The sequence below is a fragment of the Canis lupus genome, chromosome 10 (genome assembly GCF_011100685.1).
Source record: "Canis lupus familiaris isolate Mischka breed German Shepherd chromosome 10, alternate assembly UU_Cfam_GSD_1.0, whole genome shotgun sequence".
Classification (NCBI taxonomy): Eukaryota; Metazoa; Chordata; class Mammalia; order Carnivora; family Canidae; genus Canis; species Canis lupus.
This window is the reverse complement of record NC_049231.1, coordinates 20,567,068-20,592,753: the sequence shown is the minus strand read 5'-3', so window position 1 is coordinate 20,592,753 and position 25,686 is coordinate 20,567,068. Positions and strand designations below refer to the sequence as shown.

The 25,686-nt window shown below is 59.7% G+C and overlaps 1 protein-coding gene across 1 annotated transcript in view; it reads left to right on the top strand.

Moving 5' to 3' along the window:
• GRAMD4 (GRAM domain containing 4) overlaps window positions 1-25,686 on the top strand; it is a 73,590-nt gene that overhangs the window by 32,497 nt on the left and 15,407 nt on the right. Inside the window, exons 2-4 of the mRNA XM_038550202.1 lie at window positions 2,239-2,449; window positions 6,470-6,590; window positions 23,603-23,723. Of these exons, the coding sequence (XP_038406130.1) occupies window positions 2,239-2,449; window positions 6,470-6,590; window positions 23,603-23,723 (453 nt within the window). The remainder of the gene's footprint in view (window positions 1-2,238; window positions 2,450-6,469; window positions 6,591-23,602; window positions 23,724-25,686) is intronic.

Below are 25,686 nucleotides of genomic sequence, written 5' to 3'. Positions count from 1 at the left end.
AACAAATAAATCTGTAAAAAGGAAAAACAAATGAAAATTTGCTTTTGTCCACTTGACTGTTGGACTCTTTGACTCTGTGATTATTTTTGTCATTTTTCTTTACAGACCGTTACCCCGTCTCTAGGGACTTGGTCAGCACAGTTCTCTTTTCTTTGGGTTTCTTTTCTTTTCTTTTCTTTTAAATATACTTCCCCATTTCATCTATGTGGAGCTCACAGCAGCTGTTTTTCCAGGTGGCCGGCCTGCGCCCCCACCCACATGCAAGCAGCTTGCTGTCCTGGCTGCCCACGGCCCCCATGGCTGTCCACGACCACCTTGGCCCCCCACAACCCTCCATGGCTGCCCTAGCTCCCTGTGGCCCCCCACCACCCTCCACAGCCTTCCACGCCTGCCCACGGCCCCCCAGCCCCCTCCCTCCCTCCAGCATCATGCACTTCTGGGCTCTCCTGGCTCCTGGGGGCATTGGGTGCCCTGTGTTTTTTTTTTTTTAATATATATATTTTTAATTTTTATGTATTTATGATAGTTACAGAGAGAGAGAGAGGCAGAGACACAGGCAGAGGGAGAAGCAGGCTCCATGCAGGGAGCCCGATGCGGGACTCCATCCCTGGACTCCAGGATCGCGCCCTGGGCCAAAGGCAGGCGCGAAACCGCTGAGCCACCCAGGGATCCCCTGCCCTGTGGTTTTTGCCAGTAGGGCCGTACCAGGCCACCTTGTAGTGTTCCAAGCGAGCTCCGAGGAGCACCTGGCCCAGGAGACCATGGGGCCCCCTTCTCCACATACTGTGCGCCCCCGCTGTTTCTCAGACCAAAGCGAGTTCTGGCCCATTCCGCTCAGACTCTTGCGAGCCCCACTGTTGGCATTGCCACGAAGGGCGGGAGAAGTTGCTGGGGGAGCGGAGGGCCCTTGCAGGGTGGAGGCAGACACCCTGGGCCGTGATTTAAGCATCCTTTGAGGGTTGTTGTGCCCGTGTGGTCCCAAACAGGAAGTGGTTTCCCTGCCTTTGTGGTTCTCCGTGAGATTCCCCAACTGGGACAGCTGGGGCCAAATGGATGGATTCCATCTTGGGTAGGCCCTGCCCTGCCTGCCTTGCACGGAGATGCTGGTGTGTGTATGGGGGCCCGTGTGCGTCATCTAGAGCTCCCAGAACACGGTGGCCTCACTCGCATTATTCCTCGAGAGGCGGAAGCCGAGGCCCAGAAGAGTGGTGAGCAGCAGAGCAGGCTCTGAGCCCAGTTGTGTCTGGGGACCCCTACCTCCTGCAGGGGACTCAGGGCCTCGTGCAGAAGCTGGGGGGCTGGGGCTGGTGGGAGGCCCCCGACCTGGCAGCCCTGGTCCAGGACTTGTGTGACCGGGACTCGGGTTGGGGTTTGTGGCTTCTGCTGGGGGCTTCAGAGTGAGGTTGGCTGGACATGCAGACAAGCCCCTCATACTCTGCCCATGGGGGCTTTGGGGGGCCAGCTTGCCTCTCCCACAGAGACGTGGGGCACCCTGCTACAGCTCCGGGTGGGCATTCGAGTTTCAATGCACACGTGCCCTCCCCCCCAGTGTGACCCCCACACTGGATCTTTGCTGTGGTGGTTCCAGGCTGGAGGGGACGGAGGTGGGCAAGCCCTGGGCTCTGAACCAGCCCGTGTGTGGAAGACCTCAGCAAGCCAGGGAGGGCTGCCCAGGCAAGCAGGAAGGTGCTTTAGGGAGACAGAGCTGCTTGGATCGTGTCCCGGGGAGCAGGGACCAGGCCGAGTCAGGGGACGCAAAGCCAGGGCTTTGCTGAGACACTAACGCTGAGCATTCCAGCGGTTTCTGGGCAGCATGCATAGCTACAGCTTTGACCGTGTCCCTGATGGTTGGCTGGTGAGGAGGGCCTCTGAGGAGCGGTCAGCCCTCCTCTTTTCTTTGAAGCATTTCTACCCTAGCTTTTCCCAGGGTCTCTGGCCTCCCTGTGCACCAGCCTGGCTGTCTCTATGGCTGGGAAGGTCCTGCTGAGAGCCTCGGCTTCCTTCTGCCTTGTGGGGCCCACGGAGGGGGGGTGGGGCACTTTGATCAGGGGCAGGGGCAGGGGCGGGGGTGGGAACCTGGCCAGCTGAGTCAGAGTGGTGGAGGGGCCCAGGCTGGTGGCTTGTGGGTGCAAGGTGGGAGCCGTGGGCAGGGCGTGGGAACAGGACCGAGGGTGTGCTCAGGCTGGTGGGTGTGCTGTGTGGGTGAGTGATCGAGCCTCCTCCTCTCTTCTCTTGCAGGGACCCCGACCGTCATGTTAAGGTAAAGCAGAGGGGCTCAGTGCTGAACATGCTAAGGAGGCTGGACAAAATCAGGTTCAGAGGTCACAAGAGAGATGACTTCCTCGATCTAGCAGAGTCTCCAAATGCCTCGGACACCGAATGCGGGGATGAAGTGCCCCTGAAAATACCTCGGACCTCGCCCCGGGACAGCGAGGAGCTGAGGGACCCTGTGAGTACTCCATGCGGGCCTCCCCTGCCCGGCCTCGGCCCCGGGTCCCGCGGCGTGGGGCGAGGGGCCGTCCTTCATCCTCAGATGGCCGAGCCGAGCATGGAGTTGGCAGGCCTGTCCTGCCTGCCCCGGCTTCCCCTCTGTGCTGGTCTTGCTCCCCTCCGGACCTCACGGGCAGCTGCTCGTCCCCCCAATCAAGGATTGGGCAGCTTTGCCCAAACCGCGGGTCTGTCCAGCTGTGGGATTTCCTTCCTCACCCATTTCCTGGGTGGTTGACAGACTTCTTGTGTGGAAGTGACGCAGGGACCCCAGCCTGACATCCTTGCCCCCCGGCAGCTGGCTGAGCCCAGGCTGGGCCTGTGCCGTCCCATGAGGAGACAGAGCTGGCCACTGTGGGCTGGTCCACGGGGCGTCTTTAACGGGGCAGCAAGGATGCTCTGAACACCTCCACTGGGCCGCATGGCTGCGGCAGGAACCCAGCTTGAGGGGGCCCTGCCTTCTGGAAGCTGGTGCCTCGTCGTCTGGGAGTGGGGCAGGGGCGAGGCGGGCTCTCTGGCCTGGTGTGATTGGGGCACTCGCCCATCGTGGGCACAGCGCCTGAGTCTTCCCCTTTGCCAATGAAGAAGCCCCGAGCCCTCCTGCCCTGTGAGCGTGGCCAAGGTGGGCGGCCCCTCGGTGTCTTCTCCGAGCATCCGAGCAGCTTTCCTTCCCAGGTGTGGTCTGTGCGTGCTCGCCTTCTCTGGCTCCTTGTATTATTAATGCCTTAGAACAGAATGGGGACTATGAGTGTGCTCCTGGCAGGAATGAATAATTTACAGGCACTGCCTCCTAGGAGCCGGGCTGCCCGATCGGGTGGGTCGGGCGCTGCAGAGCCGGGCGGGGAACCTGGCTGGCCATTGGCCGCTGTCCCCTGGCACAGGTGGGCTGGTCCTCCAGCCTCGGGGTCCGTTGGGGGGTCCAGGGCCCCGCCACTGGGTCTCTCGGTGCCCGTTTGTTGCAGAGCACCACGGGCTTGTCTTGCAAGGAAAGTGGTGTCTTCCCCATCCTGGCCGCTGCCAGCCCAGGCACCGTGAGCCACGGCCCTCCCGTGGTGGTCTCTGGGCCCAGGGTGCCGTGGCATCTCAGCAGCAGGAATCCCTCCGTGAGGGTCTGAGCTCACCATGGGGCGTGACAGGGATCCTGCAGAGGACTCCTCTGCTCCGTCTGTCCACCCAGCCAGGACTCAGCAGTAGGTGCCTTGCTCTGGGTACTGTGCCAGTAGAGACCTGGATGTGCCCTGGAGTGCAGTCCTCTGTGTGGAGATGATGGCTGGCAGAGCAGAGGGTCTGCAGGGCCCTGCCTGTGCCCCACTTTGAGGTCGGGTCTAAGGCTGCGGGGAGGTTGAGTGGTGGTGGACACGGGGCTGTGTGAGCAGGGCCCACCAGGCTCCTCCGCGGTGGGGGCGCTGGGATGTGCCGTCGATGCGTTAGCCTCTCCCTGCTTGTCCTCCCAGCTCACGTCCCGCACCTGCCACCGTCCCACTGCCAGCTCGAGGGGTGAAGAGAGTGGCTCTGATTTGTGGTTGTTGCTGTGAGGGAGACTGGTCATCTTTTTGCTCAGGCTTTGTTCTTTGCACTTTACTTATTTATTTTTTATTGTGGTAAAACATACCTGAAACTCACTGTTTGGACCACGGTTATGGGTACAGCGCAGCGGCATTCAGTGTGCTTACGGTGTTGTGCAGCCATCACCCCCATCTGTGGCCAGAACTTCATCACCCCAGATGGAAATCCCATCCCCATTAACACTGACACCCACCCCCACCCCCAGCTCCCAGCCCCCAGCCCCTGGCGCCTACCATCTACTCTCATCTCTGGATCAGCTCCTCCAGGGACCTCATAGGAGAGGACCCCATAGTACTTGTCCTTTCACACCTGGCTGGGCTCACGGTGTGTCCCGGGGGGAGGCGATAAGTGGAAGCAGTGGTTGAGGGGAAGGGCGTGGGCAGGGGAGGGTCCTGGGCCGGCAGACAGGCTTGAGGAGGCCCAAGAGGTGGGTGTGCAGGGGGGGAGGGTGCAGCACTTAGGGATGATGTCCAGCGTCAGGGTGTGGCCAGGGCGGGGGGCACTGGGGATGGGGACGGGATGGCAAGGCCAACCAGGTGGTCGGTGACAGCCCAGGCAGGAGAGGCGAGACGGGTGGGACCAGAGCCTGGAGTTGGGGGCAGATGGGAGACCCTGTGGCCCCTGGGAGATGGGGGGCAGACTGCTCCAGGAGCCGAGGCCCTGCCCCTGGGGCCGCGGGGTAGATTGAGAGGTGGGGAGCTGGAGGCCACCATTCTAAGGAAGCAGGAAGAAGTGGCCCAGCCCGCTTTCCTGGTTTCATGGCGGTGGCACTTCAGCCTTGGGGTTTGCTAGGCAGGACCCCAGTCCAGACCCCCAGGCCCCAGCTCAGCATCGCGCTCCAGGAGGTTCAGCGTGCCCCCCAGTGCTCCCTGCCAGCTGGTCAGGCCCCCGGAGCGGCTCCTCCCCACCCCGCGGTCCACCAGGCTCCAGCTCCGAGCTGCTGTTAGCAGAGTCCACCCAGGGCCCTGAGGGGCCCTGTGGCGATTCCTGGAGCCCTGGAGCAAGTCCCGGATGGACGTCGTTCCATCATGCTGTACCGCAGCCTTTGAGGACCTGGGTTTGTGCATTCAGACGTGGTCCTGCGACCTGGGGAGCATCCTGCTCGCTTTGGGGAGATGCAGGCAGACCTAGTGGAGTTGAGCATCCTGCCTCCGCGTCTGTGTAGAGCCGCCTTTCCTGGCCAGCTCTGCCCTCTGCTGTGTGGCCACCACCTTGGCCATCGTGGTGTGTGGTGGGCAGGGGAAGGCTCAGCCCAATGCAGGCGGGAGGTCCAGACGCACCATCCTCCCTGTGGCAGACCAGATGGACTTACCCTGCCTTCCACCCCACACCCCCGGTCCCTGTGCCCACGGCTGCCCGGCCCCCGGGGGCTGCAGGTAGACACGGGAACTCGCACCCTGGGAGCCAGAGGAGCTGAAAGTCCAGCAGGTCCAGGGGCAGGGCAGCCACAGGCCGGAGAGTCTTCCCAGAACTCACTGGCTTCCCGTTGTCAACTCCTCCTTCCTGAGATGTGGCCTCAGAGCAGGTGACACGTGTAGTGGAGGGGTCACCAGGTCTGTCCTGGACACTGCTGGGCTAATTCCCATTCTACCCTCACCCAGTCTGCAGGGGGTCATGGAAACCAACACTGGGAGCCAGATTCCCCTTCCCCGTCTCATGGGGATGTGCGTGGCTGCCCGTCTCAGCGTCGGGGTGACCGTGGGAGTGTCCAGCACGTGCGCCTGTGCTGGCCTGGCCGTGCTGGCCTGCACTGCACCCCTTCCCCTCCTGTCAACAGGATGCAAGCAGCCGCCTGTGCCAGGCCCCTGGGCGAGCCGCAGTGGGCACTGGTCACTGTAACCGGAGCCTGCCCAGCACCCCGTGGGACGTCAGACAGTGGTTTTAATTAGCCCTCCATGGAACAGGACAGGCCCATGTTTGGAGTTTGCTCACCTTGGGGAGCCACCATTCTTTCAGATTGACGCAGCCTGGTCTGCAGACGTACCCTACCTCCCCGCTGCCTGGAGGCCTGTTACTCCAGCCCCGGGGTGCGAGGGGTCAGGTCCTGTGTCTGGGCTCACCCTCCTCCCGGGAGGGTGGCACTTCGGCCAGCACAGGTTTGGATGGTTTCCTTCCCTCTGCAGCCTGAGAGTGGCGTGACTATCGAGAGGCTTAGCGTCACGCTTCTGGTTTTAATTTTTTAAAATGATTTCTAAAAGCTGACCTCACTGGGCTGCAAAGATATCCACATTGTGTGAGATGCCCATTCCGCCGGGAGGCAAAGCCGAGGTGAACTGACGTGGGCTTTACTGCACAACTACACCTTCCTCGTCCACCAGGGGCTCTGGGGGCCCAGATAAGGGGTCCCCTGGGCACTGCTCCGAGAAGCAGGATGCTTTGGGGCGGCTCCCTTGAGCCCTTGCTGTTTCTCTTGTAGGCTGGACCAGGGACCCTCATCATGGCTGCAGGAGTCCAGGACTTTAACCGGACAGAGTTTGATCGATTAAATGAGATCAAAGGTCACCTGGAAATCGCCTTATTGGAAAAACACTTCTTACGTGAGTACCCCTGGGGGAGGACGGGGAGGGATGCCATCCTGCAGAGGTGCTGCGGGCTGTTTGGGCTGCTGAAGCCCAGTGCCCGCTGTCCCCAGGCTCGCTCATGGTAGGGACAGGTGTGGCCCCCGCGGGGATGTCCCTAGCAGATGCTCCCTCTGCCGTCCCACTGAGACTAGCGCTCTGGTCTGCGCAGCTGCAGCTGCGAGGTCTTCCCTCGGGGGTAAGGGAGGATGTCCCAGGGAAGCAATAAATGGCCCCCCCGGGGGTGTGTGATGCCTTTAGTGAATCTGGTGTGTTGCATTTGCAGCAGTCCGCTCTGAACGTGGCGGGGCTCTCACACCGTGTCCTGTTTAGTTTCACATCCAGGAGGGAGGAAACACCTAAGGCTTCTGTGGCTGGGTGGCTGGGTGACCTGGTGGCCGTCCGCGTGGCTGTCTGGGCCGTTGGTGTAGTTTAAGCACCCGCTCCCTGCGGCTGGGGTCTGGCCTCTTGGGTGGTAATAGTAGAAACTGCTGTGGAAGCACCTGCCAGTTCCTCGCAGGGATGATATTGTGTGACGTCTCACCTTTGATCTCTCACCACCCTCTGCACCCCTGCTCCGCAGACAGGAGCGGCAGTGCCAGGACGAGGGACCCTGCGTAGGGCAAGCCCTCCGGCCAGGAAGAGGTGTAAAGCAGCAGATGGCCCTGGCGCCCATGCATGTGGCCCTGCTGCACAACGCGGAGCTTCCACGACTGCCCCCAGGGGGACAGCAGAGCTGCTGGGATGGTGCAGGGAGAAAGAAGCGGCCTCCTGGCCCTGCGCGGTCAGAGCCTGGCCCAGAGCTGCCAGGCCAGGAGGAAGGGCCTGCAGGCAGTCCAGTCCCCTCTCTTCTGTTCCCCTTCCCCTGCTCAGGACCAAGCATTCTGCGCTCCTGCTGGCCCACAGACACCGCTCCCTTGGTGCCCCTGCCTGAGCCACCACTCTTGTTGTCCACACCCTGAGGGTGTCTGTGCTCCAGGCGGGGGAACCCCAGCTCTGCAGCCACATGGGGCCCCTCACCTGCACATGGCAGTGGGTGTGTGAGCTGTGGTGGGGAGCCTTGGTGGCCTGCCTAGGGCACCAGTGGTTCTGAGGACAGTGCTGTGAAGTGACTCGGTGTCCCCACACGTCCAAGGTCATGGCCGAGCTGGCTCAGGCAGGCAGGGCCAGGCTGGGTCAGCCCGGGGCTACGGGTGGTGATGGGCTGGCCTAATTAGGTCCTGGTGACTTGGTGCCTGTGACCTTGGGTGTGCTGAGCTCCTGCAGGGAGGCTGCGTGCACGGGGGGCAGGCTGTTGCGTGGTTCCTGACCAGTACTGACTGGGGCCCCCAGCAGCAGAGCTGGACAGACCCTGCTGGGGGAGTCAGCTTGTGGGGCCTTATGAAAGTGCCTTTGTGGATCACCCTGCCAAGTGTGGGTGGTACATGAGGCCTGATGAGGCAGCCGAGGCAGGTGCCGTCCGTGCAAGGGGAAGGGCCTGCGGGAGCATCTTGACAGGGGAGCCCCAGCCCGGGAGGGTAGGCGGGGTTACCTGGCAGGGGCGGGGCAGGCGGGGTGCAGGTACTTGCTGGGTGGACAGGGTGGTCAGGCCCCACGGGGACGCCCTCCTGGGCCGTCCAGATCCGCGTTGAAGGGAAGCATCCACCCTGCCACGGCATGGCTGGCATCCGTAGTCCGTCCTCATGGCCTGTCCTCACTGCTTTGCCCAAGGAGCGTCTCGGGTCCTGGTGGCTCCTGCCGTTGAAGTGTATGGTGCGATTTTGACACCCCCCCTCCCATGGGGCGGCAGTTACGGGCATTCTGGAGCGTGGAATGTTTCGAGCAGATACGGAGGTACAGCATCTCACGTGCTCACGTTCAGAGTTGGCAAGAGGTGGCCGGTGGTGGGCAGGTTCCCTCCACCGCCATGTCCATCCCCACCCCCCTCGGCTTTGGAAGCCAGTCCCAGCCGGCCTCCTGTCCTTCATCTGTACTTTGAGTCGGCAGCTTGTCATATTTTAAAAATGAAAGCCACGAATTTGATGTCACAACTGAAAACAGGTTATCCTTTTGCATCATCAGACCTCCAGCCTAAGCTCACATTTCCCCAGTGGTCTCATTTTTTTTAACTATGTAAATCTTTATGGTCTATTTTTTTAAAAAGTATTTTATTTATTTTGGGGATCCCTGGATGGCTCAGTGTTCTGGCGCCTGCCTTTGGCCCAGGGTGCGGTCCTGGAGTCCCGGGATCGAGTCCCGCCTTGGGCTCCCGGTGCATGGAGCCTGCTTCTCCCTCTGCCTGTGTCTCTGCCCCTCTCTCTCTCTCTCTCTGTGTGTCTTTCATAAACAAATAAGTAAATCTTTAAAAAAAAGGAAAGATTTTATTTATTTTTTCATGAGAAACAGAGAGAGAGGGGCAGAGACACAGACAGAGGGAGAAGCAGGCTCCATGCGCAGGGAGCGCGACATGGGACTCGGTCCCGGGTCTCTAGGATCTTGCCCTGGGCCGAAGGCGGCGCTAAACCACCGAGCCACCCAGGCTGCCCTATGGTCTCATTTCTTTTTTTTTTTCTTTTTTTTTTTTTTAAATATTTTATTTATTTATTCATGATAGTCACACACAGAGAGAGAGAGAGAGAGAGGGCAGAGACACGGGCAGAGGGAGAAGCAGGCTCCATGCAGGGAGCCCAACGTGGGATTTGATCCCGGGTTTCCAGGATCGTGCCCTGGGCCAAAGGCAGGCGCCAAACCGCTGCGCCACCCAGGGATCCCTATGGTCTCATTTCTTTAGCAATCCCGGGACAGCGCCCGAGGCCCCACGTTGAGTGGCTGGCACGCCTCTTCGGGCTCCTGTGGCTCCAGTTCTGGGCGTCCCCTACTCTTTGTGGAAGAAATCAGGCCGGCTGTGGTGGCACCTCCACCCTGGACCTTGCTCGGGGCGAGCCCCGTGGACTCCCCAGTTGAGCCAGTGTGGCTGCGTCCCCCGGGGCACCATCTGGAGGACTCCTTGGTGGCAGCTTCCCTGAGGTGCTCTTTGTGCCCAGCCACATGGTTTCGATCTGTCATTCCCCTGGTGGTTAGAGAATGATCATTTTCCACCCTCCATTCTTTCTCCATTTGCTCACTGACCTATTTTTGAAAACCTAACTCCGAGGGATGGTTTCTGTCGCAGAGGCAGGATACACGCTTGAATTTTTTCTTGTATTATCCTGTTTCCAACATAATGAGCCGATTCCCTCCTTAGAGCATCCTCCACAGGTGACCAGTGAGGGTGTTGGGCCTTGTGGTGTCATCCTGAGATCATGGCCTTAGACATAGTTGACAGTTCCGAGTCGCTGTGGCTGCTGTCCCGTTGGTGCTCAGATGGACCCACCTCGGGGCAGTGGGGGCCTCGTGGGAGCCTCGTCCCATGTGCTTCTGCGTCCTTTCAACATAAACCAACCCTCCATGAGCAATCCCTTGCTCGCTGGTGTGACAAGATGCTCCAGGCTCCTTTTTTTCTTTTTCTTTTAAAGATTTATTTATTTTAGAGAGAGTGGGGTGAGGGCGGGGCAGGGGGAGGGAGGATCCCAAGCAGACCCCCGCCCCACCTAGCAGGGAGCTCCATGTGGGTCTTGATCCCAGGACCCTGAGATCACGACCTGAGCTGTAATCAAGAGTCAGACGCTCAACCAACTGAGCTCCCCAGGTGCACCCCACACTCAGGCTCCTCTTAAACATTTCCTGTCCCCTGGCCTGGAATTAGACATTTCACCTTGTTCCTTTAGGTCAAAAGTGGTGTTCAGAAGCTAAGGATGCTGGGGTACTCACTACTGTCAGTGTTTCTAGACCTTTCCAGGGGGCATCCTGCGTTCATTCAGGTAACTTGAATTCACATGAAGATTGGGGGATTTTGGCTTTTTTTCTTTAAAAAAAAAAAAAAATGATGGTAAAGTAGGATCTAAAATTTGCCATCCTAACCGGTTCAACATGTGCCCTTCGGTGGCATTGACCCCATCACAGTGCTGTGCGGCCATCACCCCCGTGTGGCCATCTCGTGAAGCCGCAGGTCGCCAGGCCCCACCCCCTGCCCCTGGTGGCCCCTGGCCCCTCCGTGGAGAATCTTACTCCTCCGGGGCCCTTGTAGGCGGAACCTCACGGTATTTGTGTTTTTGTAGCGCCTCTTTGTGTCGCCATCATTAACTCAATACGGAGTTGTGTTGATTTGCTTCTTGTCCCTTTAGATCTTGAGAGATTAATCTTGTTTTCTGTTGACTTTTTAGTTGGACTCGATTTCAGATTCACGGGAAAGTTGCAAAAAGAATACAAGGAGTTCGTGTGGATTTTTCAGCCAGAGTGTCTCCAAGAGTAGCATTTTACCATGTTTGTCTGCCCGTCTGTCTCATGTCCATCTGTCCATCCTTCCTTCCATCCGCCTGCATGTTTTATCCTCTGGACCTATTTGGTGGTCGTATGCGGCGGGTGCGATGTTCCTCGGGCTCTGACTGTGTTGTGTGTATTTCCTGGAAGCGAGCGGGTTCTCTTACTTAACAGTCCAGTTATCAATATCAGGAAATTAATGTGGGTGCCAGACGGTTATCTAACCCGAGACTTTATTCTAGCTTCGCCATGTGTTGCAGTGACGTCCTGTAACGTCTAGCAGCAGAAGGTCTCTGCTCACGCGTTACACGCAGCTGTCCTGGGTCTTCCTTCTCCGTGACCCCGAGGGGTCACTCGGCCTGGCTTCGTGTTTCCCGGTGTTGAAGAGTGCAGGTCCCTCAGAGTGGGTTTGTCTGATGGCCCCCTGCGGTGAGGTCCAGGCCAGATGTGTCACAGGTGCAAAGCTGTAGCATCAGTGCGTCTGTCAGGAGATGGACAATGTCATTTTGTCCTGCTAACATGTATTGCGAAGTCTTCTTTTTATTTCTTTAAAGATCTTTATTAATTTGAGTGAGAGAAAGAGAGCACAAGCAGGGGCAGAGGGAGAAGCAGACTCTCTGCCGAGCAGGGAGTCCCACATGGGGCTCAATCCTAGGACCCTGAGATCATGACCCAAGCCGAAGGCAGACGCTTAAGTGATGGAGCCACCCAGTTGCCACTAAATGGTTCTTTTCAAAACTAAACTTATTTTTATAGTTGTTTAAAATCATTCATATGGTTGAAAGTCAAGGTACTGTCAGAGAAATGGAGTTTGTCTTCCTTTGTACTTTGTTACTTCATTTCTCTATAGACCACCAGGTGTGTTTTGATTTTGCAGTTTATCCCTCCAGTGACTGTTTTGTAGAAGCAAATGTGTATATGTTTTCTTCGCTTCCCTTAGATAACCCTTGTCCCGGTCTCACTTTCTCCACACTTACATTACCTCCTGGCCGTCCCTCCAGAATGGAACTGAGACGTCTTCCTATTCGGTGTTATACCTACTGTGTGGATAGGGCGCTGTTTTTTTTTTTTTTTTTTAAGATTTTATTTATTCATGAGAGACCCAGAGAGAGAGAGAGAGGTTACATAGTTACAGGTGGTTCTCCCCAGACAGCACCCTGGGTGCATGGGGCCTGTTCTCCGACCCTGAGCATCTGGCACGAGGTCCTGGGTCTGGTGGGAGCCCAGCGGATGGAGGAGTAAACTGCAGAAAATCCTGGTCGGGCTGGAATTGGCCCAGGAGCACCTGTCTTTCTGCACTGCTTCTTCCATCACAGTACCTGGGATGCACGATGCTCTGGAGACCCCAAGATGTTCCGGTTGCTGGTAACCTGGCCTCCATGTGCTGGCGTGGCCACCCTGCCTGCCCCCCTCCGTCTGCAGGAGGGATGCGTTGGGGAGCTTTGGTGTGGGCTGGGGACCGAGCCCCTGGGGGGCAGCCAGCTGTGGACGTTCACGCGGAACGCCCAAGTGGCCAGTGTAAGATCCCATTTAACTATCTGTGGTACTTTCTCTCCGAAAGCGGCCGATGATCCTTCGTGGGGAGGAGGAAATAACCCAAGTGTGCGGCAGCTCTGTTGGTCATGAAATACTGAACGGTAGGAGTGTCCCTGTGAGGAATGGCATAGGGCAGAGAACGGGAGACGGAAGTGCGTTCTGGCTCGTGACTGGAGGCAGGAGCCCGAAACCGTTAAAGCAGCACGTAAACGAATTAAAAGCATCATACATTTTCTTTTGGCCCGACACGCGCTTCAGTGGCTGCTGCTCTCTGAGCTCCCGGGCGCCGTGTGCTATGGGTTCTGTGCAGCCGCCCAGCTGCTGCTGGGTGCAGGCCCTGGGAGAGGAGGTTAGGAGGTTCCCCAGCAGCAGGAACGGCATGCGCAGGCTCTCCCAGAATGTGACTTGGTGTGGAATTTGGATCTTGGAGGAAATGCTCGTGGGGCCTTGGGCCGGGGGCTTCCTGGTACCCAGGCTGAACCTGAGGCTCCCCTACCTGTGTGCGGGTTCTGTGGGGCTGAGCTGTTTCTCCTTCCTGGGTTGACGGGAAGGCCTGTGGAAGCCTCCCTGGCCATGCTGGAGGATGCTCTCCCAGGGGCCACACCCTGGGGTCTTGTGCCCTTGGGGTAGGGACCATCCTCACTGGGCCACGGAGACCTACCCAGTGCCAGATGCGTCTGGGTTCCCTGAGGACGCAAATGGGCACATGGTAGCTCTTGCAGGGCCTTCCCCGGGGAGAGGGTCCCCTACGCTCCTGCAGGCTCCCCTTCCTGCTCCACTACATGGTGGGTCAGCGTGGCTCTCTGTGACCATGCGAGAGGCTTTCTTAGAGAAGCTGCTCAGGGAGGCGAGCTGGTCCACTGCTGTGGCCCGAAGCAGCTCTCTGAGTGTCTAGACACAACAGAAGGACCTTGGAGGGAAGGGAAGTTTTCTGAGCAGCCAGTGTGGGTGCCTCGAGTGAGAGTTTTCTCACCCACAAAGTCATCTACAAACAGAAGGGCCTGGGGAGCTGCCCGCTGCCTGCTGCTTGGGGGCCGGGGTGGTGTCCAAACGAGATGAGGCGGAGGTGAGACCTGCTGGCGGCAGGGTTAGGTGTGGGGCTGGTCAGATAGTGGATCGGGGCCTGCAGATGCCCGTCTGGGGTCTGGCTTTTTGTTTGTTTGACTTACCTCCTGCTGTTGATTTGGTGATGTTAAGCTGATTAACAGAGGTGAGACTGGGTGTGCTTATCAGGTAGGATTCATCTAGGAAGAAATGGAATTGGCCCCTAAGAAAAAAATGACTTGTCTGACCCACCGGGCAGGCCAGGATTCCATATTTCCAGGTCCCCTCCATTGCCCAGTGAGACTCTGCCCCTTAATTATTCATTATGGATGTTGGGCCCGGCCCCTCGTGGAGCTCACCACCCCGGACCGTGTTGTCCTGGGGCCCAGCCAAGCATCCCGCCTGCCCGGCTCATGCTTCAGAGGAGAGACCCCGGGTCCTGCCAGGGCTGGGCCTGCTCCCTGGGACCCAGGGCTGTGGGAGTCTTGGGCTGAGGGGTGAAGTTGGGGAGGAAGCTCTAACTCGCCTACTGTTGTGTTATTTTGATGGCTCCGTGTCTGGCAGTGTCATCTGACAGGCCCTTTGGAAGATGACAGGCTTGAGGTCCATGGGGAGTGGTGGAAGATGAGATCCCCACTTACAGGTGGCACAGCTGAGCCTCCCGGGTGTACAGTGCGGAGAGAACCTGCCGGGGTGGCATGGCTTCCCCATCCTCTGCCACCTACTGGGGTAGTCCCCTCCTGCTGGGACTCTCCTCAGTGTGGATGAGGCCAAATTGGCAGAGATGGGCTGTCCTTGACGTGGGGTTGCCCCAACTTTCCAGCCCTTGGGGGGACTCTTACTTACGCACATTTCATCTCTTGTACTGAGCTAGGTTCTTGTGTGATGGGGCGAAGATAGCTGCTGCCTTATCTATGGATTCCCACAGCTTAGGCCTGTGGTCAGGTAGCTGTGAGTGCTCAGTGCATATCTGAGCGGATGTTATCTGTGGGTGGATGAGTCAGTGGTAGGCGGGTGGGTGGGTGAGTGGATGGATGGGTCTATGAGTGGTTGAGTAGGTAGGTGGGTGGATGGATAGATCAATGGTAGGTGGGTGGGTGGATGGATGGATGGATGGATAGATGAGTCAGTGAGTGGGTGGGTGGCTGGATAGGTCAGTGGGTGAGTGGATGGGTGGGTGGATGGATAGATGGGCCTATGAGTGGGTGAGTAGGTAGGTGGTTAGATGGATAGATCAGTGGGTGGGTGGATGGATGGTTGGATGATTAGATGGATGTTTGGATGGATAGATGGATGGGTGGGTAGATGAGTCAGTGAGTGGGTGGGTGGATGGATAGGTGGGTGGGTGGTTGGATGGATGGATCAGTGGGTGAATGGGTCAATGAGTGGGTGAGTGGATGGGTGGGCCGATGGATGGATAGATGGGTAAGTGAGCAGGTAGATGGGTAGATGGATGGATAAGTGGGTCCATGGATAGGTGAGTAGATGGATGGATGCACAAATGGACTGTTCCTTCTACTATACCTTTTTTTTTCTAAGATTTTTATTTATTTATTCATGAGAGACACAGAGAGAGAGAATGAGAGGGAGAGAAAGAAGCAGGCTCCATGCAGGGAGCCCGACATGGGACTCGATCCTGGGTCTCCAGGATCAGGCCCCTGGGCCAAACGTGGCGCCAAGCCGCTGAGCCACCCGGGCTGCCCTACTACACATGCTTTTGTACATCCTTCAAGATCCCACTGGGTACCTACCAGAACTCTGGTCTTCTAGATGCATCTTTCCTTGGCTCCCATCCTGTCTGGTGTTTGGTCTTTAAGTACGTGTTTTGTATGTGCCTCATTTGCTTCCTGGTACATCTCACCTTGCTGGGGAGTGGAGTCCCTGGCTGCCCCCACCCCAGTGCTGTGTGGGGAGCAGGTGCTTAGCACATAGCCCATTGCTCAGGGGACGGACTGGGACCCGGAGGGCTCAGCTGCTGGCACTTAAGTGCTGTGTTGGAAAGAGAGAGGGACCATGGATGGGAGGACTGGGTGCTCACACATTCTTTGTTTCAGAACTGGGCCTAGGGTCCCAGAGCCCAGACCGCAGGTAGCCCAATGAAGCACATCATTTCCAACTAAAGGGCTGTCGGTTCCGGAGAGACAGCTCTTCTGGGTCAAAACACTGGCTCGGATCCTATTTCTTATTCTTTTACATGGAGAAAATTTTAACACACTAGTTGTTCACCCAGACCCCCGGTTGGTTTCCTAAGACACACCTAAAACGCCGTGATAGGCCGGTGTCCCAGCAGCCCTTCCCGATGGGGTAAGATGTTTGAGGCGGTGCTGCTTGCAGATTACCGGAGGGCATGGCTGTTGATGGCTTGTAGTGGTGAGAAGCCCAGCAGTGAGCGAAGCCAACGTCAGTCAGGAGGTTTGACCATAAAGGCAAGGCATTGCTCAGCATGAACGGTTTTTCTCCAAAGAGAGGCTGAGGGAAGAGGAGGGAGTTGTAGTGGGTGATTCTTCGCTGGTCATCGAAAGTCAAGGTGTGTGTCCTTGGCTTAGAACCTGACTTGTCACAGTGGGGAGCACACTGTTCTAGCTTCTGAAAGGTCCCCAGTGATGGGCAGAGGGGTGAATTGGGCTGGCAGGCTGCAGGCTGGGCAGTGCAGGTGGCAGCTGAGGAGGGAGGTGAGGGGGCGGAGCCTGGGGCCTCAGGTGTGCGGGCTGCCTACCTGGCCAGGTGGCAGGAACAGCTTAGCTTTTCCAGTGGTCTCTGTGTTTGCAGGCCCGGCCGGTGGGAAGGAGTTTTATTTAAGGATTGTCACTTGATTTTTATTTTTGGCTGTGGCTGGGCCTGTTGAATTATGTGCCAAGAGGACTCCTGCTTGAGAGCTCTACTTTTACAGATTTAAAAATAGCCTGGAAGCTGGTTCCTTCCTCCTGGTGACTTCCCTGGAGGCTGGGGTGCTGGGTTGGGCTGGGGCCCATGCTGTCTGGCTGCACGGTGGGCACGAGCCAGGGTGTCCTGTGTTTCTCCCTCCGAGACAGGGTGGTGGTGGGCTGTGGGGAGGAGGCGCCCGGAGTCACAGGTCCGCGGGCTGGCCCTGCCCCTGGCCTGCTCTCAGACTGGGGCTGAGACCACGTGGGCGAGGACTGCACAAAACGCTTTGCCACAGCGTGCTGCTGTCTCCCTCCTTGCGGGGCCCCGTGTCTGTAGCCCGTTTGCCTCGTCCCTTTGAAAGCAGCGGCCAGCCGCCTCTGTGTGGACGCGGGCTGCAAGCATGACCAGACCATCTTTTCCTTGTCAGGGTTCTGGAAAGTTCATCCGTGAGTGGGAGCTGGCTTGTTGGGAACCTGGGCATTTTGGACAAGGAAACCAAGCCTTATTAGAAACTCAACATGAGGGCACCTGGGGTCTCAGTCAGTTAAGTGGTTGAGCATCCGACTCTTGATTACAGCCCTGGTCATGATCTCAGGGTCCTGGGATGGAGCCCCGAGTCCGGCTCCATACCCAGTGGCATGGGGACTGCTTGCCCCACTTTCTCCCCCTCTGCCCCTTCTTCCCAACACACGCCTGTGTTCCCTTTCTTTCTCTCTCTCTAAAATGAATAAACAGGCAGCCCAGGTGGCTCAGCAGTTTAGCACCTGCCTTCAGCCGGGGTGTGATCCTGGAGACCCAGGATTGAGTCCCGCATCGGGCTCCCTGCATGGAGCCTGCTTCTCCCTCTGCCTGTGTCGCTGCCTCTCTCTCTGTCTCTCATTAATAAGTTAAAAACCTTTTAAAAAATAAGTTATATAAAATAAAATGAATAAGCAGGGGCGCCCAGGGAGCTCAGTTGGTGAAGTGTCTGCTGTTGGCTCAGGTCATGATCTCAGGGTCCCCAGATCGAGTCCTGCATCCGGCTCCCTGCTCAGCAGAGAGTCTGCATCTCCTTCTGCCCCTCCCTCATCATGCTCTCTGTCTCTTTTTCTCATTCGAATAATTAAACTCTTTAAAAAACACATGAAATTAATAGATAAAATCTTAAAAAAAGAAAAGAAAAGAAAAGTTCATACAGACCGTGGACACCCTGTGGGCCCAAGGCTCCCTCTGGGCTCACGGCACCCCTGCCCCCTCCCTGCCGCCCAGCCTGCAGCCCAGCTAGCTGCTCTGGTGGGACGTGGGTGGCGACAGGCGGCGTGCCTGGGGAGCCGCCCTGGTTTCCCTCTGGGGCACCCACCTGGCGGCCTCGCTTTGCTCACATGGAAGTGACCTCGTGGCTCACGTGGGGAACCTCAGGGAGGGAACAGATGAACCACGGTGCTGACTGCTCTCTTGCTACACCCTCGGGTCCTAGAAGGTTCAGGGGCTCAGGCTCTCCCCGGGCGGCCGTTCTGCCCTCCCTGCCTCCCACAGGCCCTGTCTGCCCCCGGCCGCCCATGCCAGGTCAGCACATGCTCAGGGGCCCAGGAGGTCCTGCTGTGAGACCGGGGGCCCCACACGCTGGCTGCGAGTGTCCAGGCCCAGGGCCCAGGCTCCGCAGGGCGATGGCTGACGACCGCCCGGCTCTGGGGTCAGAGCATCGGAGCAGGAGTGGCTGAGGGGAGCCTCCTAGGTCAAAGGCGGCTGCCTCAGGCCGTGCAGCTCCCTGTCCCACCCCCATCCTGTCCCCATCTATGTCCCATCCCTGTCCTGCCCCATCCCTGTCTCTGTCCTGTCCCCATCCCATCTCTGTCCCATTCCTATCCCATCCCTGTCCCATCTCTGTCCCTGTCCTGTCCCTGTCCCCATCTCCATCCCTGTCTCTGTCTCCATCCTCATCCCTGTCCCCATCTCCATCCCTTTCCCTGTCTCCATCCCTGTCCCTGTCCTTGTCCTGTCCCTGTCCCATCCCCGTCCCCGTCCCCGTGGGACGTTGGGCAGGAAGTGCCACCTTTTGAATGACTAGCTCAGCAGTTTCCGTTCAGCAGGAAATCGGCCCTCCTGGTTCTGTCTCAGGGGGGTGGAGGGTGGAGAGGAGGATCGATGGCCTTTGTGTTGCCTAGGCCAGTGCTGTGCCACCGTGAGTGACCTCCGTATGTCACCGGGAGGGGAGTGGGCGGCACACCCGCTGCTGGTGGGATCACGGCTCCAGGCTCCGTTCCAGGCGCGGGGGGGGGGGGGGGGGGGGGGGGGGGGGGCGGGGGGGGGGGGGGGAGAGGCGCGGGAGCCCGAGCTTACGGGAGGGAAATAGCCCCAACGTGCTGGGTGGTTCCATTCATCGAGCTGTGGTTGTGCCACCAGCAAAAGAGGCCCCGGAAGAGGTGCGCATCCCCTCGCCTCCTCGCCAGGAAGTGGCCCAGCACGTCTGCGGGGCTGCGAGAGGCCGCCCTGGCCAGTGGGGGCACTTCATGGCCCAGGTCTGGGGATGAGGGGGTGAGGGAGTGAGGGGGTAAGGAGGTGAGAGGGCGAGGGGGTGAGAGGGTGAGGAAGCGAGGGAGTGAGGGGGTGAGAGGGCAAGGGGGTGAGGGGGTGAGAGGGCGAGGGGGTGAGGGGGTGAGGGGCCAAGGCCCGGAACGTGGGGCTGGCATGCCCGCCGTACAGGGCGTGGACGTCCTCTCGATGCCGGGGTGTCCTCGCTGCCCCCGGGGCCAGGCCTTGTGCTCTCGCTGCCGGTGTGTCATGTGAGAACCCGCCACGGCGTCCTCCCTCACCTGCTGTCGGGTCACCTGTCTTCACCGGCTCTCCTGAAGCCCGGCCGGGCCCTGGGCTGTCACCGACAGCGAGACAGCTGGGGCTGTGGGCCCGAGTTGGGGGCTCCTGCAGGTGGACATAGACTTAGACATGGCGTCGACAGCAGTCGTGTTTGCTGAGCCTGTCCCTGTGGACCTGTGTCACCTCTAGGAATCCCCGTCTAGCACCCCGAGGAGGACCCATGATAGAGCGAGATCCATGAGCAAATGTGATGAGGGGCCATGTTCAGTTTGTGGGGAGTGTCAGGGAGGTTACTCGGGGAAACGGCGACTTTGGGACTGAGAGGCGGGGAGGGGGCACCAGCACGTGCAAAGGTCCTGGGGCAGGGGCAGACTGAGCATCTGAAGACCTAGAAGGAGGTCCTGGTGGCTTGAACCCAAAGAGCAAGGATGAGGGAAGCGCAGGGAGAGAGGCAGCCGGTGAGGTGCAGTGGGGGCACTTGCAGGGTGCTTGGATCTTATCACAAGGCCCTGCCAACTTTTAGGCAAGACAGCAGCAGGTCCTGACTCATTCTGACTTAGGCTTTCAGGGGAACCCCTGACTGCGGTTAGAGCCAGATTGGAGGGGGTAAGGGGGCCAGTTAGGGACCAGGGTGGGAGCGGAGACCAGCAGAATGCCTGGGATTGGGGGTCCTGGCAGGAAGTCCCGGGTGTGGTAGTGGCACGGGTCCCCTGGGCCATAGCCTGGCCTGGCTGGTACCACGAGGGACGTGGGGGCACGCAGCTCACCGGCAGGGACCCTGCCCTCCTGTCACCTGGCTCCCTGGCCGCCCTGCCCTTGCCGCCTGGCCCGGCAGAGGCCACCCCTCCTCTCAGAGCTCCCTTCGCATGACCCCTTTAGGAACCGTGTTCTGTGCCCCAAAGGGGGGGTCACGAGGCCTAGGTCTTTGCCCCAGGATGGAGGGGATCTCGGGGGGAAACCGTGGCTGTGGGAGCTGGGGGACAGCTCCCCAACGGCCTTGGCGTGTCCTCCAGGCCCCCGTGTTGGGGAGGACCTTCTCCCAGAGAGTCGCGGTGGGAGAGGCCCGGGGGCGGACAGTGTATGGGAGGATGCTGGGGTGCAGGCGCCTGCAGTGGGGTGGACCCTGGCAGGGTGGACACACGGGATAGCCCCGAGCGCGCCGGTATTTACTGGGCCAGTGGGCCCTGGCAAGCCACAAACCTGAGTGCTTCTCACTGGTGGAGGCGAAATCCAGAAATCCAGCGAGCCACGGGCTCCCCAGGCAGGAGGTGTGGCCACGGCCGAACACACGGGCTCTCGGGGCAGGAGGGTCTTCTGACCTTGGGCCTCGCAACCCCCCACCCCCTGTGTGCCATCGGGAGGGGCTGCCCTGCTGCTCACGCACACTCGTGCTGTGAGCCCGTCTGCGTCTGGGGCCTCCGGCTGTCACACTGACCTTGGCCTGAATTTAGGGGGTTCAGGTCTGAGGAGGCAGCCAGGACCAGAAAGGAAGCTGCCGGCCGCCCCAAGCACCTCCCTGACCCCCTCCCGCCACTCCCCGGCTGAGAGAAGGTTCCACCAGCAGGGCTTCCATCCAGGTCGGCTGTCCTTACTGTCTGTGTCCCCGAGAGGGCCGGCCTTTGTTTGGGTTGCTTCTTCATCACAAGTGTCCTGGTGCCCGAGGCTGTGCGGCACCTCTACCCAGGAGACCGCGGCCACCTGGGCTCCTGATCGCTCTGCTTCGGTCCTGCCCAGGCCCCAGCGGGCCCCAGCCTCAGCAGATTTGTTTGGTGACTCTAACTGTCTGCTAAAGAGGGGAAATGGGATCACCAGCTTCCAGCAGCTGCTGTGGAGGAGGCTGATCCACAGTGTTGGCCCTCGGCAGCCCGGCCAGCCTGGAGAGGCGTCTGTGCAGGGTATATTCTCCATGGGGGCTCGTGGCTGGGCCACGGCACGTGTCGGGGGCTGCTGTGGCCCATCCCCGCAGCACCTGCCTCTCCCTGCAGAGCGGTCGGTGTGTCTCACTGGGTACCCGTGTCCTACTGGGACGCGGGGGCCGAGCCCAGCCCAGCGAGGTAGCAGTTTCTCTGTCCATCACGCTTTCATGGTCATCTGTTCCCAGGGGGTGGTGACCCCTCCAGGATGAGAACCCTGAGAAGTCAGGGCTGACATCCAGGCAGTGTGGGAGGGGCATGAGCTCCATGACTTCGTGGGGCTGTGGCGAGAGCGGTGTCTGCTGCGTGCCTGGTTTAGAAACAAGGCAGAGCCATTCCCCGTGTGACTTGGGTCTCCATCTGCAGGAGCCTTGGGCCCGAGGGACATGGCCTAGGATGTCCAGATGGACACAGTTGCATTTTATTGTGATACAAGTGTTCGGTAATAGGGTTTGCACAGGACTCGGCATAGTCCTTGAGAATTGAAAAAGTTGTCTGAAGCCAGTTGTCATTGCCCAAATGTTTGTGGGGTGACTGAGTTGGGAGGTCACGCTGCAGGGCAGTGAAGGACTTGCCTGCGAGGCCAGCTGGGGTCCTGTGCCCACAGGCCAGGGTTTGCTTCCCAGGAGCAGCGCAGAAGGCAGGGCCCTGGTGGTTGGTGCTCCCTCCAGGTCAGCTGCTCGGTCAGAGCCTGGAGCTGTGCGCGGGCCACATAAAAGCTCCGCGACGTAGTGTGCGCGCGTGGACTCTGCAGTGCGGACGGGCTGCAGGGTGAGCCGGAGGCCTGGCCGAGCCGCGTGCTCACACCCAAGGAAGGCTGAAGCTGGGTGGGCAGCCACCTGTCAGCAGGTGTCCCACCGAGAGCCTGGCTGGGGCCAGCCCACCTGAGCTCACGCCCTGCTGTCTGATCCCCCCAAATGTGTGCGTTGAAGGCCTCTCCCCCGGTGTCGGCGGGTCAGGAGATGGGGCTCCCAGGATGGGGTTAGTGTCCTTGAGAGAAGAGGAGACGCCCGAGCCCTCTCTGCCGCATGAGGCCATCCCACAGCGGCTGTCGCCAGGCTTGGGAGGCACCCTGACCCCGGACTCCCAGCCTCCGGAACGGCTGTTGTTCACGCCCCCCAGGCTGTGGTATTTCGTCCTGGCCGCACGAGCTGAGATACACCCCTCTCCATCACACACAGTCTCAGAAGCGGGAGGCCGCGTCTGTGTAGATGCTCGCAGGGGGTCACCCCCGGGGGATGGCGCAGGATGGAGGCAATGGAAGGCCCGGGGAGCCTGTGGGGTCTGAAGTGGGCTGTCTCCAGATCCGCGTGTCCAGCGTGTGCAAATGCCATGAGGCGCCCACTTAAGATGTGAGCCCCGTGTGGGCTGCATCTGTGGGAGTTCCCTCTTGCCGCTGCACCAGATTTCCACAGACCGAGTGGCTTAAAATAGCGTGTTTATTCTCTTACAGTTCTGGAGGCCAGAAGCCCCAACACAGTGAGGGGCACGTGTTGGCAGGGCTTTGTCCACCCCCCTGAGGCTCTAGGGCGGGGTCTGTTTCCTTGACTTGTCTGGCTTCAAGAAGCCGAGAAGCCACCCGTGATCCTGGGCTGCATCGACTACCCTGGAGGCCGCATCCCTGCACCTGCCAGTCTCCTCCCTCCGACCTCTGACCCCTGCCTCCCCTTAGGAGTTTACCTAATGGTGATGATGCAGGGCCGGGATACTCCCTGCCCCTCCAGGTCCTTAACTTGCTCACATCTCCAGGGTTGCTTTGTCCACGGAGGGCACATGGTCCCAGGTCCCGGGAGTTAGGCTGGGACCTCTTTGGGGACCATCACTCGGTTTATCACACGCTACAGTTAAAACCACAAATACGTGGCCGTGGGTTTGCACTGCTCCTGGAATTAGGTCCTGCGTCTGGCTCTGCGCGCCCCACCCACTGACTCCTCCCTCAGCTCATGGGCCCTCCTGCCACAGGCTCTTCCCCCAGGAATCTTGCCACCTTACTCTTCATCCCATCTGGTCCCGCCGGGACTGCAGGAGCGCCCTGCTGGTCCTCCCACTGTTGCTGTTCTGGGTCAGTGGTGCCCGGATGGTCTGCCCCCGGCAGGAGTTCTGCTCCGTGGCGGCAGCCTCCAGACCACAGCCAGGGCATGTGCGTGTGTCCAGGCCATGTCCGTGGGGTGACCAAGGGCTACCAGGATCCCTTCCTCTGGGGCATTCTGGTGGTGGTGGCGACTTGGCGAGGTGATTTGCACCTGTTTTGTTTAGCAAAGAACTCCTCCCATTGCTTCACCTCCGCTCTGGCCCCCACCGTGTCAGAGGAGCCCCGGTGACCGGTCGCCCCTGCAGGGCTTCCCCCCACGAGAGGGGCGGGCAAGCTGCCATGGCCTGGCCGGCGCAGATGGGGCCCTCTGTCCGAGTGCGCTGGAACCCACGCCTTCCGTCAGCACCGCGGCTGCCGCAGGGGCAGAGTGGACCGGAGGGCCGCTCACCTGGCAGTTCTCTCCCCCACAGAGGAGGAGCTCCGGAAGCTGAGAGAAGAAACCAACTCAGAGATGCTTCGGCAGGAACTGGACCGGGAGCGGCAGCGGCGGATAGAGCTGGAGCAGAAGGTCCAGGAGGTGCTGAAGGCCAGGTGAGCCGGGGGCCTGGACCCCCCACTGCCCGTTCAGACACTCTCTTGCCCCGGAGCCCCCCACGGGGTCCTGGTGCCCCTTCCCGCGCCATCCCACTGCATGCAGTCACCTCCGGGTTTGCCCGCCACAGATGGTCCCCGTCATCTTGGCAGGGCCCCGCCATCCCGGAGGGTGACAGGCGCCCCCAGCTTCTGGAGGCGCTCTGCTGTGGGATGGAGCCGTCCCCGGTGCATGGCTGCCTCTCGCACCCCACGCCTCTGCCCACAGGAGCTGGGCCGCTGCCTCACGGTGCTGCCAGCGAGAAGCGGGTCCTTCCAGAAGGGTGTTTGTAGGCTCTGAGAGCTGTGTCCCCCTGTCCTGACAGAACCCCAAGAGGCTCCCTGTCTGTCCACACGGCCTGCAAGCTGGTGGCCTGGCCGACGAGGCCGCTGCTGGGACATCCCAGCCAACGCTGCTTTCTCCCGGGGCGGACGAGTGCATTGTTACTGTCGTGTCTGGCTCTGGCTCTGACGACACCTGCACTCTGGGTGCCTCGCTGCATGGGGTTCAGTTGGTGGAAAGGAAAAGCCTCCTCCTGTTGCACAGCCAGATGCTGGCTTCCTGTCCGCTCTTCTCCGCTGGTTGTCAGCTCCCAGGAGTTGGTGGCATCTGGTTCTCTTTGGAGGAAGGGTCTTTTGTTTCGGGCTCTGTAGGCGTTTCCAACAACTGCCGTGTGCTTTGTAAGGCCTTGCCTGTCCCTGCAGGGCAGTGTGGCTGTTGTGGGGTCCCTGGGACTCCCGATGGGGGCCTCAGGCTTGTGAGGGGAGTGACGGGCCCTCCTCTGCCATCCTGCCCTGGCTATGAGGCCGGCGCCCCTTCCTAGACGTTGGCACGTGGGCCTCGACCTGCACTTTACCTGATGTCGAACCTTCTCACGTGGGAATCCGTGAACGTTTCATTATGGAAAGGGGTACAGCCGGGGACCGACTCAGATGATGCCAAGAGACCCAGGGTGGTTGGAGGTCAGGGAACAGGGCTTTACAAAGGCAATTCAGGCCCGTCCACTCCGGGCTTGTCTGGTTGGTTATCGGACATTAGCGTAGGTCGTAAGGGTTCACGGTTGTTAGAAACCCAGGTGCCTTTCTTCGGAGTCAGTGAGGTCACATGGCATCTGTGTTTCCCGGAGGCCACTCTGCTCCCTTCCCACCTTCTGTGGAGTGGCAGGTGGGACTGTGTACCCTGAATGTCGTGGGCTGGGGTGTCCTGGCTCACTGTCTTTCCTTCTCGTCAGTCTGTCTCGTCCATCCAGCGCACAGACCAGGATGGGTCTGTATTTGGGGTGATGTGAGGGGGGACAGTTCTGTCCCCCGGGCACCTGCTCCTGTGTCCTTGTGTCTCCATCCCCCCCTTCCCCCGGGGCACCTGTCCCTGTGTCTCCATCCCCTTGGAGTAACAAGCATGGGAGTCCAGAAAGTCCCCACCGGTCACCCAGACCCCAGATCTACCTGTGTCTTTCACCTGGGCCCAGGCTTGGGTGGGGGCCTGTGTCAGTGCTTCTCAGGTGAGCTGCGTCTTCCAGAACCTCTGGGCTGGGCAGAGACATCCTGGTGTGGAGGCCATGATGCACGCCTGGGAAGGTTAGGCACTGGGCCAGGTCCTGGCATCTCCCACATGCCCTGGGCTCCTCTCCTGTTCCCAGTAAACCCCCGTTTATCACTGGTAGCTCTGGGCATGGACAGTTGTTCGAGCGACCTGGCCACAGGGAGGGGCGGTCGTGGAGGCCAGGCCCCCTCCTCCGTGACCTGGCTTCTGTCCTGGGGACTCCGCCTCTGTCCTGTGTCTTCCCCATCATTGCTCCGTGAGGCTGCAGGCCTGGCTCACCCTGCTTGTCTCCCATCCAGCTTGTCATCCTGCCTCCCGCTATAGATGACAGTCCTGGGGTTCAAGCCCGCAGAACAGGTCGGTTCGTGGGAGTGTGGTGTG